The sequence below is a fragment of the Liolophura sinensis genome, chromosome 1, assembly GCF_032854445.1.
Source record: "Liolophura sinensis isolate JHLJ2023 chromosome 1, CUHK_Ljap_v2, whole genome shotgun sequence".
In the NCBI taxonomy this organism is placed as follows: domain Eukaryota; kingdom Metazoa; phylum Mollusca; class Polyplacophora; order Chitonida; family Chitonidae; genus Liolophura; species Liolophura sinensis.
Genome location: NC_088295.1, coordinates 7,075,297 through 7,089,089, shown reverse-complemented (window position 1 = coordinate 7,089,089; position 13,793 = coordinate 7,075,297). Strand labels below are relative to the sequence as shown.

Below are 13,793 nucleotides of genomic sequence, written 5' to 3'. Positions count from 1 at the left end.
GACTGAACATTCATCGTTACACACGGCACTTAAAATAAGTGAACAATTAAGAGCACACCGCTTAATCAGCAGTACTGAATCGTAACTGGCATGCTGTGTACGTAAATAATAGATGACTGATGGGTTGACAATGTGTATTCTATATCATTGTTATCATTTTATCATGGCCATATGCCTTGTACATATAGCCTACACCTATAGTGTATTTTCCATTCCACCTCCATACCATTCATTGCTTCGCTTAAATATGTATAGAATCTTAGAATTTACAAGAGAGTTTATACACTAGGGTACTGCAGCAAATGTATTGAAGCACAACTTTTGTCCGTACATCCCAGTAATGCGTTCTTTAGTTTATAATAATCTTTCTGTAAAGGTTTTTACAAACCAGATGAATACAATGGGATTCATGTATACATGGGCAGTGGGTTATGGCACTGCGCCGGGGCTCCTTAAAATACATATATTTAAACTAGACTGCGGTTGTTGACTTTTTTTATTGAACTGGATTGGTGGTCACTGGATTTCTCATATTGGATAATTCGTGGATTGTATTCTAAGGTACTGTGAATCCTTTCTCATATACGTACGTGTAGAGAAAGGCAAACTGGGTTTGTCCTCGTTAACATTGGGCTTTACTCATCTGTGGGGAGAAAGGATGGTAAATTAGCCACCGTCCTCCTTGTGGATGTTGTACTTCATACCTGTAGGAACATAAATTAGGCACCGTCCTTCTCATGGATGTCGTACCTTATACCTGCAGAAAGGTAAATTAGCCATCGTCCTCCTAGGGGGATGTTGTACCTGATACCTGCAGGAAGGTAAATTAGCCACTGTCCTCCTCATGGATGTTGATATAGTTCGATAATTTATACCGATAATGTATAGGATACCTTGTCTTATTCATCATCTGTCGACGATAGTTCGATAATTTGGAGAAGCGCTGTAGTAAATAAAATTTAAGTTAATGGTATGAGATATACAGTGATATAATCCGTATGTCTTTTTAGTGAACACAAATGTGTAACGATATCCCACTACTTTGTATTTCGCGCCATAAGTGTGGTCATGCGCACTACACCGTCCTCCTGATGGATGTCCATTCGCTTGATGGATGTACTTCCGTTCCCCTCGTGGATGTAGGCTGACGAACACTGTTGCAAAAGATCGACTTCAACCGATGGGTCTTGCACGTTTTGGCGCGAAGTTTGTGAGGCGACAAACGCAGTGCTGGTTGAAAGCTTTGTTTATGTCTGCAAAGGCTTGCCAGAGATCGCATGAAATTTTTGCTTGTACAGCTATATCTAACGTCTAAGTCAAGATGATGTCAACTGCACATGTAACTACGTCTCCATGTAAATGTGAGAAGAAACCAAAGGGTCAAATTCAGGTAATGACGCGTGACTAAAAATAACGACATGAAATACATGCAGGCTAAACGTTGAGGTCTATTTTCAACAATTTCTGATATTTACCTACCTCAACTTTTAATCATTGAACTGAAAAACCTAGTAGGTCCATTCCCCTCTAAAACTGTTGCCGTAGGGTAGACCCTCAAAATGTTGTGTTATTGCCATCGATTGTGTTTGATTAGGCCAACTTAAAGGATACATGAAAAGGAATTATGAAACAAAGATTATGTCGCTATACCACATGAAGACAATTATTCCCCTAAATTTTTGTACAAAAAATTTCATTTTGGGGGTGTTTTTATATCTGTTAATTGCCCCTCTGTCTTATGCATATTTTCCGTCAACGATCAAATTTTCAGTCATCATTGATCTTGCTCGGAACTCAGTGAACACCCCCGAAGTGCCCCAAGACTGGTGTCGCTACAGTGTTGGCAAGGTGATATGTACACAGATACTGCATGGCAACATGATGCAGTTACTGTACCAGTTTGAGACAAAAAAATATACCCATCAAATACATCTGCTAGGACCTAAGTTTTTGTATGCCGATTTATCGCAAGCACAAGATGGATCTATCATCAGAATCAGGGCTCAGTTTTAAGAATTTTTACAGGTATTGCCTGCGTTTGAGGTTGCCTGGCACAGAATTTGGTTGTGTCTACAATTTTTCATCAAAAGAATGATACACATATACCTATTTTCCCAATGTACTACGGCGTTAAACAATAACCAACAAAAAAAAAAAAAATTGACACACATATTATGAGTGAGTGTTATTTTGGACTGGCTCTGCTAGTGCTACATGTATAACACTTGTCTAGCTGAAAGTGAAACCAGTACCTACTGATGAAGGCATGAATCGTGTGTATACATTGTTGTTGTAACAGAAGTGATGACAACTTTAGTGAAGCCGGCCATAAATTATAGCATTAATGAATTTGTGACAGAAATAATTTTGTGCTTAAATACAACATTTTCAAAAGTACATGTACATTTCAAACATATGAATACTTTTCTTACCATGTGAGTTTTGACAAGTTCACCTGCCAAGTTCACTGTTTAATCTGTAATGGCAGTGTCAGTGAGCCCTGTCTAAGAAACTCCTTTCTAAAGACCTCTGGTGGCCTCTTGTTGGATTTATTTACTGACCAGAAGGACTGTCCCAAAGACATTTGAGCAGTGTCAAGCTGTAAGGCATATGGCTCTTCAAACAAGTGTAACTCACCAATATAATTTTTGTTTGGCTTGATGGCCATGAAATTCACATACACCCGCAATGCCAGCCAACTTCATGTAGCTTCTTAGGTTTGATTTTTCGTCATGCCATGCCCGTGGGGCAAGTGACAGGAATTTATAGATGTCCACAGGGGAATACCGTTGTTTCTGACGACCAGACGACCCTTAAAATTGAGCCTGTCAGTTATTATTACCGCCACCTTGGCCCATGATTCTTTAAGCTCAAAAAAGGCCCACTGTTCTACTAGCTTTGACCAGGACATTTTGTACAAGGGCAGGTAACTGCATCAGGGGTTTGAATGTATAGAAATGATGTTGGTTTGGGGTCATCTGATGAAGAAAATTGAGCCAAACCTAACATCAGAACAATCTCAGACTAACATACGTTCTACAAATTAGGCCTTTGTGCTTTTCAAAACTTTCCTCCAAGCCTTCCAAATAAACAGACAGATAAGTTTTGGAGGTATGCTGGGAGATAAATTTTCCAGTTAGACAAGGGTTCTTTGGCCTGCCCCATCAACCTGTAAGTACATTGAAAAAGATTCACGAATTATACCATGTAATAGTATAGGCATATTTGCCTCTTGCACAAAGCAATGATAAGCTAAGGCAGGGCTACATTTACAACAAAATGGAAGGTTCTGATCCCAAACTGTACAGGTGAGATTGTAACCCCGCATAAACACATTTTATCAACTGCAACTCAAAATGGTTTCTGAAAGCTACTAAGTCTGTGAATGAAGAAAATTTGTATGAAAACTTAAATTTTTGTTGGTAAACCGTCATATTTTTGTTTAATTCATTTGTTAGATTAAATACACCTTGACACCTTGAAGTAAAATGGCTGTAGGTAAGGCCCTGTAAGGTGATTGTAACTACCATGGCAGGGATAGAAATTAGCAATAAAGCCTGGAGGTCAATTGTCCTGTTCATCTCTAAAAGTTACCGAACAATTTTGTAACTCACAGAACAAAATTTCTCCGCACTGAACTGTTCACCGATATATGATTAAATGTACTTAAGTTTTGACATGTAACTTTTAATAACTGATCAGCGGGGTTGTTTGCGCTCACTGTAATTTCATATCATCATGTAGCTGACGTTGGTGGATTAGCTTTATCGCTTGGGTAAACCCAACTTAATTAACTAAGCCGTTCGCTTCGAGCTGTCAGTATTTTTCTTTTCGCTGCCAACAACTACCATATTCTTAGAGTCTTTACGTTCCATGTATGAGCAAATTTTCATCGCCAAATATTCAACTGGACACTTGTCCATGCTGCACATAAATTTTGACGTACCAAGACCATTTTTTTGCCGACCATTCCAACAAGTCAGTAGTAATTTCGAACCTTGCATGGCAACATATGTTTTTAACTTGTGTCACAGTGGTAGTTAAAATCAACTTAGCCTACAACCATTTTGTGCAAGCGTCTCCCAATCAGCTAAAAATTTCTTTAAGTCAGTTTGTTTTTATTGCAGATTATATTTGGGCCAATGTTTTCTGGCAAAACGTAAGTATGCTAAATTGTGTAATATGAATCAGGAGAAAAATTCTCTTCTTCAGCAATATAGTGGAATTGATGCCTTGGCAACTTTCTATGTCTGTCATAGAGAACATAATATACATAATGTATGTTCTGCACTCAAGTACTGCTGGATAGGATGTTCCTTGATGTTTAAATCTCTGATGTCTCTTGCAGAACTGAGCTTGTGAGAAGAATGAAGAGGTATCAGTTAGCTAACTACAAATGTCTGGTTGTGAAGTACTCCAAGGATGACCGCTATGACATAGACGGGGTGGCCACACATGAAGGGTAGGAACAGTCATCGTTCGTGACACAACTTTGTTTCAGTTGTTTTGTAGATAGAGCAGAATTTTGCTGATTGGCTGACAGCGTTATAACAGATTCAAAGTTATATTCTGGTTTGGTTATTAGGCCATTATCAAAAATAAATTTTTACATAAATGTAACATAACATCCTTCCCTAAAAGAACCTAAAGATTCGAATTTTGTAATGCAGTCATGCACCACTGCACTTACAGGATGTAGGAGAAGTCTGGTTTTGTTTCATAATGTGCCCTAACATGAAAGTACAATAAAGCTTCTCAGCTAAGGGATTGGAGCGTAAAAATGGCTTTAAACTACAGTTTCTGTAAGTCCCCAGCTGTCAGTCTTGAAATTAAATCTGGCAGCTTTGGCTGTGACATCGACAATGACAGCTGTCTAAACAACTTTGTGAGGGGGGGGGGGGGGGGAATGGGGCCATGCAAGCTGGCCCTGCATTCCCAGTAAATTCTTCATTTCCAACCATTAACACAAAATATGTTTAAAAGAGAGGTTTGAGTAAGAGGCATAAACTATGCCCCCATATATCATTTTATGAGCACAACTTTCTCAGTTGTAATCTTCATTTTAGGTCCCCAGTGATACACTAAAACATGGGCTAACCATTGCATTACAGACATGAAGCATATCGTTGACTTCAGAATATTTTAGCGTTTAAAGCTGTCGAAGGTCGGACACCAAGGTAACTTCAGCTCTTGCTGAATGTATTAATATAAATATTAATATAAATATTTTTCACACTGTAAATGATGTAAAGTGATGCACTCTGCACTTGTAACTGTTATCTTAAATTCAACACTGGGACCTCTAAAACATTGTTTAATTGTTGAACTTTTGATAGAATTTTCTTTAAAATCTTTTTATTTTGCATCTAGTGAAATAAAAATTTTAAAAATTTTCACTTCCAGCCTACCCTAGATTTTTTTTTGTAAGGTTGAATATTCCCTTCATTCAATGTAATACTGGTAATTAAACTTTAAAATCACTAATGGTTCAAGCATAAAAAAAAAATACTTTAACCAAGCGGCTATTTCCACGTAAGTTGTGTTTCATTTGCTCTAGGCTGTTGAAAAGGTACAGCCTGTGACACTAGTTTTATTTGCCATTAAGATATTATGCAGACAGTGACATTGTCTTTTTTCTCTGTGTGCCTTTGTCTTTTGTCTTACATTAAGTGATGGATGTGAAATGATTAATTGCACATTTGCTTGACAATTTTCTTTCAGGCAAGTTCTCCCTGCTGTTTCAGCAATGTCACTGATGGACCTGTGCTGTGCTGCTGGGTGTCATGATGTCATTGGAATAGACGAGGGACAGTTTGTAAGTCATGCTTGTCATCGGCTGCTTAGATCTGTCATCTTATAGATCTGTTCAGAAATATTCAGAAATTAATACATGTATATATTCAAAATTAAAATACAGTAGGTCTTTAAAATTTTGTGTGAATTTGATTCTAAGCACAATAATTATTTAGGCTTATATACTATATAACTTCAATATTTCTTTGAACTTCCTTCTATCAAGTCTTTGATAGTATGAACATGTAGATACTGTGTTTAGGTAAGTGATTTTTAGCTAGTGACATTGTCAAATCCTGGCTAAAGCCCATCTGATCAATCTGCAGTTGATATCATACCTCCTGAGTATATACACATGTATGTATATCTACTGATTGGTGGAAGTATTGGCCCATCCAGCCAGGCTATACCTAGTACATATAGCTGAGCACATGTTCATCCTGAATCCCCATCCTGGTTTTACAGATGTCAGCTTGTATCGGCATACCCACTTCTAACAATAATCCAGCCGTTGAAACTGTTTCATCAAGAAGTCAAACTGACATCAGCCATGTTTGGTACTTGAACCACCAACTAAATACTTGCTGGCTGTCATCCAGAGGAAGTTTTCATTGAGAATGTGGTTCAAATGTATGGGTGCTCTAGTCATTAGGTTTTGTTTTCAACAGTTTAACAGCCTGTACATGTCTGCAAGGTTTCAGTATGAAACATGACAGTATTACTTTTCAATTCAAAGGTTTGAAGGGCTGGATTTCCAGTTTCAGGTGCAGGTTTGGACATTTTGAAATCCAGGATAAATTGTGCACTCATAATGTGTATACCAAATTTTAGGACGCGCTCGGGTTGTAAAAGAACTGAAATTTTCCTCCTTGGATGACAGACAAAAACATGTGTCAGGTCTATACATGCACAAACACAGCCCAGGTCAATAGGTAATTTTTTTTGGCTGCAGTGGAACCTTAATTGAGTGTAATTTATGAATTGTTTAGTTTCCAGATGTGGTGGAATTTTGTGACATCATGGCAGAGATGGGCAAAACTGTCATTGTAGCAGCATTAGATGGAACATTTCAAAAAAAGGTGGGTTAACCAAAGAACAGTGTAAATGTGATGGTAGATTCCTTCTCCCTGGAAACCTGTTGGTGGTCGTGGGTTTCTCCCAGGCTGTGGCCAGTTTCCTCCCATCATAATGTTGCCCGCGTTGTGTAAGAGAAAGCTTCTTGAGTACAGCATTAAACACAGATCAAATTAAATCCTTCTCTCTGGATGTGTGGATCATCAATAAGTGTGGAATGTTTCACTAATACTGCTAATGTTTGTTGATTTGAGGCAAGGCCTACCTACCTTCTAATCTCTGTAAAGTCACTGTGTATGCTGACGTATTATTGTTTAGTTGCTTACTAATTCGTAAGTCAAAACTCAACACAAATAAGTATCATTAGTATTCAGTTAGATACTAGGCGATTGATAGACTGGGGAGAAATGTTATTTTACCTATAATATTTAAAGCATCACATCCCTGTAGGGCCATCTGTGATATATTCATTGTTGGGCTTGACACAACCCTATCAGAATAAGTAAGGTTTATTAGTAGAGATTATTTTCTCATTATTCTGGATATTGAAAAACATATTATTCCAGAAGTGCTGTTATTAAATGTATTCATTTTATGTCAGGGTTTCGGGAACATATTGAATCTGGTACCATTGGCAGAGAGTGTTGTCAAGCTGAACGCTGTCTGTATGAAATGCTTTTCCGCAGCATCATTCACAAAGAGGAAAGGCAGTGAGAAGGAGGTAAGGCATTTTCTGCACAATATACAAGGCTTGCTAGGCCAGTTTTTTTTTGTTTTGTTTTTGAAGAATAAAAAAGAGTAAATAAAAAGCATTTATGTCATAATGTAGATGTGGAGAGCATCCACAAACCTGCTTGTGTTAGGCAGTAACAGAGGTTCTGCTCAGTAATTGTCGGACCTGTTGATTGTTGGCAGTAATTACCTCTGCTGATATTATTTGCTGTATGACACCAGATTTGTATCCGTGGAAGAGGCTGTATTGTAATTGTCTGAACTGTTGACTAGTGACACTAATTACCTCACCTGATGTGCGTTTAGTGTTCTGTATGACCCCAGTCCAGTAGCCACGCAGGTTCTTTACTGTAATTGTCTGAACTGATGACACTGATTGCCTTTTATACCCGTTGTGTTCTGTATGACCCCAGTCCAGTAGGCACGCAGCTTCTGTACGTTAATTGTCTGAACTGTTGACTGATGACACTGATTGCCTCACCTGGTATACCTGTCGTGTTTTGTATGACCCCAGTCCAGTAGCCATGCAGGTTCTGTACTGTAATTGCCTGAACTGTTGATCGATGACGCCAATTGCTCTTGCAGTCATTATGTACCCCAGATTGGTATCTGTGGAAGAGGCTGTACTGTAATTGTCTGAACTGTTACCCTTGCTGTCATGGTGTACTGTATGATCCAGTCCAGTGGCCACAGAGCATACAGTAATAGTCTTAACCCTTGATTGTTGACCAGGTGGAGGTTATTGGAGGAGCTGACAAGTACCTGGCTGTGTGCAGAACCTGTTTCTACTCTCCACAGAAGTCTGAGGAAGACAAAGAGAACACACCTGTCCAGTGCGACCTACACGCACCAGTTGACACAAAACACAAACGCAAATTATTCACATCTCCACTTAATATGGTTAATGCAGCCTCATGATGAAGAGCTGGATGTGCTTTTAATATGTGTATCCTAACATCCTTAAGGCCACTGATGAAATATTCCCAAACATTCACTCCAGACTAAGATATATATACTCCATGTCATGGATGATGTAAATTACTCCGTGGTAATTTCAAATATTTTGTAAAATTTTATATATGTGTTTATAATTTCAGCAGTTGTTCACAGTTATACAGTAACGGCATCATTTCATAATAATTCATTTTAATACCATGATAGAATTTTACATAAAAGGTTGAGTGTATTTTTATATCTTCTGATAAGTCTGGCATAGTGCTTATCTGGTTGTTATATTTTAATCCTAGGCCTGCAGGTTTCTGTTTATTCAGTGCCAACTATACAATGATGTCATAGTTAGCTGAGATTGCCTGTAATGTCGCATTTCACACACACTATTCTGTGTCCAACATCAGTGCACCTTGTTGCAATTCTTCCATTTTAAATCTACTTCACTTGAATATTTAAACATTCACAAATGTCTTGCAGTATCAGAGCATTGCAATTTTAATAACAGTTTCAGTTTGTCTTACCTACGTTGCATGTACATGTGTATGTTTATCCACCATTTTGTGGACAATTCTTAGGGAAAACCTTAAACAAAAATCAGTCAAATGTATCTCCCATAGGCTATATTTTTTACTTTATCAATTTTAGAACTAGACATTAGTCAGTTGATGCTATTGTCCATTGTCTGTTTTTCTGTGTTTTCTTGTGAACATCATCATATAGACGTGACTACTGTTAGTATTTCTGTGCACATTGACCCTGTACAGATTGTATTTGACAACTAAACCTGTATGCACAGCGGGTCTAGTTTGGCATAAGACATACACAAAAGCCAGACATAACATATATGTACAAGAAAGCAAAAACTGTATACCTGTAAGTGGTGGGTGAATGTGTTTGTGGTGTTAAGACTTGTGTGTATGATGACTAGTAATAGTTTTGCATGCCCGTGTCATGCATACGTATGTACGAATTATGCTCATGCACTTTAATACCTGTACATGTTTACATGAATGTTGTTCGAATATGAGTAGCCCGAACATGTGATTGACTTGTTAATGAACTTATTACCACTGTAAAGGAATTTCAATTCAAGATGGTACTATTTATTTGAAATTAAATTTATCAGTTAAGCTTCCATCAACATGCAGTCCTTGCATGAAATGCCATGTTATAACTGATCATTCTGTACGGGTATTTGTTAGATGTGTTATATTTTTTTGTGGTGAACCAGACAGACCGTGTGGATATGTACATGATTGTTTTGTTTATTAGCCAGTATTTGCCGTTGAGTGACTATGACAGACTTCCTTGATGTAGCTCTGTTTTCATATTAGGATACCAAGAAGTTAATTTACAATCTTAAGTAGTGCACCAAATTCACAGTGTTATATCAATGTGTAAAATGTCTTACTAATTATTTAAAATTTAATAATATCTTCCTCTGACAGACAATTGTAAATGCATCTTTTCTTTTTTATAGAATTTTCTACTAAGAATGGATTTTAAATACGTAGTTGTTTCATACTTTTTTCTCCAGCTTAAACCCCTGTCAAATAAATACAGTTTATCAATTATCTGGTGAGCTGAGATGGTTTCTTCCAAATTGCTTAAGTCTAACCTCTGTCACATAAGGTTTATCAGTTACCTGGTGAACTCAGATGGTTTTCTCCAAACTCTGCTTATGCCGGATCTCAATCACATAAGGTTTATCAGTTCCGGATGAGCTCAGGTGGATTCCTCTAAACCCTGCTATAGCCAGACCCCAGTGACATAAGGTTTATCAGTTACCTAAAGAGCTGAGATGGTTTCCCCTAAACTCTGCTTAAGCCAGACCTCAATCACATAAGGTTTATCAGTTACTTGATGAGCCGAAATGCTTTCCTCCAAACTCTTCTTAAGCCAGAGTGAGACTCCTGTTATGAAACTAAATTTCGTCAGTTATACCCAGTTATATGAGGTCTTTTCTTTTAGACCAGACCCCCGCCACATAATAAGTAAGGTTATCAGTTACACGGTGAAAAGTGAAGGTATCCGCCATACCCTGCTAAAGCTAGACCCTCGTAATACATGCAACGTTTATTAGAGTAACCTGGTGAGGTGAGGTTATGTTATTTTCTCCAAACTCTTGAGCCAGATCAGAGTCACATAAGTAAAGATTTGTCAGGTACTTGGTGAGGTGAGGTTAAGACAGACCCTTGTCACATTAGTAAAGGTTTATGGATTACCTAGTGAGGTGTGGTGAAACCAGACCCTCGCCTAGTGAGGTTAAGCCAGATCAGAGTTACATAAGTAAAGGCTTGTAGGGTACGAGGTGAGGTTAATCTAGACCACCGTCACATCAGTAAAGACATTGTGTGGTACATGGTGAGATGAGGTTAAGCCAGACCGCCGTCACATTAGTAAAGGTTTGTCAGGTACCTGGTGAGGTTAAGTCAGATCAGCGTCACACAAGCAAAGGCTTATCGGTTACCTGGCGGGATGAGGTTAAGCCTGACCATTGTGACATAAGTAAAGGTTTATCAGGTACCTAGCGAGGGGAGGTTAAACCAGACTACCGTCACACAAGTAAAGAACGGTTACCTGGTGGTTAGGTGATGTGATTTCCTCCAGACTCTCTGTCATAAAGTTAAATATTCTTGAAGTAAAACAAAAAATCTGGCAAATAGTCAGTATACGATGATACTAATATCACTATATTAATGCACTTACAGCAGCCAAACAGGTTACTAAACGACGCTAACGTGCAGGATCTACTCGCGGACCTTCAAAGAAATACATCTTATTGTTCCAGTGGACAAAAATTATTATTTAATTCTTGCATAAAAGCTACATCAACTGCATTGCATCACGAGATACAAGCTGAAGGCACTATATAAAAAGCTCCGCCGGCCTCCCATAGACTAGGCCTTCTGATATATCCGCCCCAACATAAGGCCCTCACGTACATAGCTAATCGGCGGAGGCAGATCTCTCTAGGCCGTCTAGTTTTTCACTGAGCTGGGTTATCTCATATGCCTGATCACCTATCTCCTCTCTGAGTCCGGCCATTGCAAATGTCTTCTCTTCTGCAATGCTTACAACGCTGGACAGCCTGTACACCATGATACATAAATGCACCTCACTTGTCTGCAATCGAGGCCACAACGAGTATCTGGGCTATAGGTGTTGGTGCACACATCTCATAGCAGTCTTGGGCGCGATACTAGAAGTAAACCGAACTCCGGTATCCAACCTCTGAGCCGAGCAGTCTAATTTGGATAGTTTTTTAAATACAAGACGCTCGAGCTTCGTCCCGCCCACACCGCCGCAACTCTTCTTTCGTTTTTTGATCTAACGAAAGCGAGTGAGTGGCTGTGCCCGCCCTAATCTGGTGCTTCATTTCTCGGTACTTCTCGCCTTCACCCAGAATCAGCCGAAACTCGGTCTCCGAGATCGTACCGTCAATGTGCGCTGTGGAGACGTGGTCTGTCATGGTATTAAGCTTACTCTCAGCCAGTAACCGGATATCATTATGTTTCTTGCCTTTGGTGGCCAGGCGCAAGCTGACAAACTTACCCGCCCCACTAAATAGGCCACAGGTCAAGGCAGCCCCTTCCATACTTATGGCTATGGGTGCGGCGATTATTGTGGACAACAGCCCGACTGCCGCCACACCCAGGCCAGTTCTGGTCGCGAGTAGTGTGGTATCAATGCCATCGACCACGTTGACGGCCCCACGGTATTTCTTGTACAATCCGGCTCTGACATCCCTCTCACTTTATAGCTACTTTTTCAGAGCGCTTATATGTGTAAGCTATACTCGTGCGGATGGACAGTCGGGGGGTGGGGGGGGGAGCAGAGGGTGGTAATGTTGGATACAGCTTCGCCATCTCTATGTGGACGCAAGTGCAACGTTTAATTCTAGTTCTGACATGAGGCTAGTTCTTATTCTTACCCGTTTCAATTGAATGCAACCGGTTGTGCCACAGCGGCCTGGACATTGTCTACCTTCGTCTCCAATTAAATAGATCCTCCCTTAAGCAGTTTTGCGACGATCCTCAAGCCGGGAAGTACATGGAAAGGATCGGGAACTCCTTAAGGACCCAATACAATATCCAGAATGATTAACTGGATAACTGGGAAGGTGATGGAAATGGTGAGTTGGGATCGAGCCGGGATTTTGAGTCAGGATCTCCTCCGATAGTATAGCCCTCTTTCGGCGACCCGCTCACACGAACTTTGTCCCCCAGGAGCGTGTACGAGAGGAAAGCCGTGCTGTGATTAAAAACCTTACGTACCACACCACCCACTGATGTATGCACAAGAGTGGAGTCACAGCCAGATCAACGTCCCATTTGGTCGCATCTCATTTAACGAGACTTTCATGTCTCTGTCCGAACCAGGCAGAGTTTTTGGCGTAAATCCGAGACCCCGACATCTATTTCGGCGATCTCATTCAACTTCAGTGGTTCTTCATCGGATCTCCCCCAATGGCGCCTTCTGTCGTATATGAACACCTAGCTGGAGTTGGAAGGCGCACACCTGGCCGCTCAAAACCATTAACATCTGCCAGATGTAATAAAGCTATGTCAGTGCAATTAGGGCCCGCCGAGTCCAGCGCGCCGACGAATGTGTAAGGTCACGTTTAAATATGATGTATGACCTAGGACACGCTATAGTCAAGGAGACATCGGTATCGGTAGTGTCAACATGCTCAAACTCCGCGTTGAAGCGGAAGACGCGAAGGATGATAATGCTGAAGACAAAGCCATCGCGAAAGCATATGGTAACCGGTTCTACATCGGAACCATATGAGCCATATGCCATTCTAGAGCCATATGCCATATGCCATTCTATCAGAGCGCCTTTAACGACTTCCTAGAGTGCGAACTGACGTTCAACACCTACAGCCGGGTCATAAAGGCGATAGATGATGCTGCCGCCATTTACATTGTCGAAAACATCAATCTGGAGGTCGATATGGTCACCGAACCGGAGTTGGCTAGACAGATCTGCAGCCAGTTTGGAAGGCTCGTCATGCTATGTGATCGCGTTTTCCGGCACCACAGGCTGGTGAAAGACAAATCAGACACACTCTGGAACATAAACCTCAATGTGCCAGCTAAATCGCTAAAAGACGTCTTGATGCTGTTGGAGGCTGAAGCAGCCGGAGCGCCGTGGAAGAGGAAGCCTGAGTCCTTTTACAACCCTCAGATCACTAAGGTAGAATACGATAGAGGGCATCCCCAATCAGCTGTACAGCC

At 40.2% G+C, this 13,793-nt stretch overlaps 1 protein-coding gene across 1 annotated transcript; it reads left to right on the top strand.

Annotated features, from left to right (window-relative positions):
• Positions 1 to 1,206: 1,206 nt before the first annotated feature.
• On the top strand, positions 1,207 to 10,092 carry LOC135482093 (thymidine kinase, cytosolic-like). The gene is made up of 7 exons (XM_064761932.1): positions 1,207 to 1,390; positions 4,128 to 4,159; positions 4,349 to 4,462; positions 5,722 to 5,815; positions 6,783 to 6,872; positions 7,469 to 7,588; positions 8,332 to 10,092. Exons 1-7 carry the CDS (start codon positions 1,322 to 1,324, stop codon positions 8,515 to 8,517), a joined length of 705 nt encoding a protein of 234 aa, XP_064618002.1. The 5' UTR covers positions 1,207 to 1,321; the 3' UTR covers positions 8,518 to 10,092.
• The last annotated feature ends 3,701 nt before the right edge of the window (positions 10,093 to 13,793 follow it).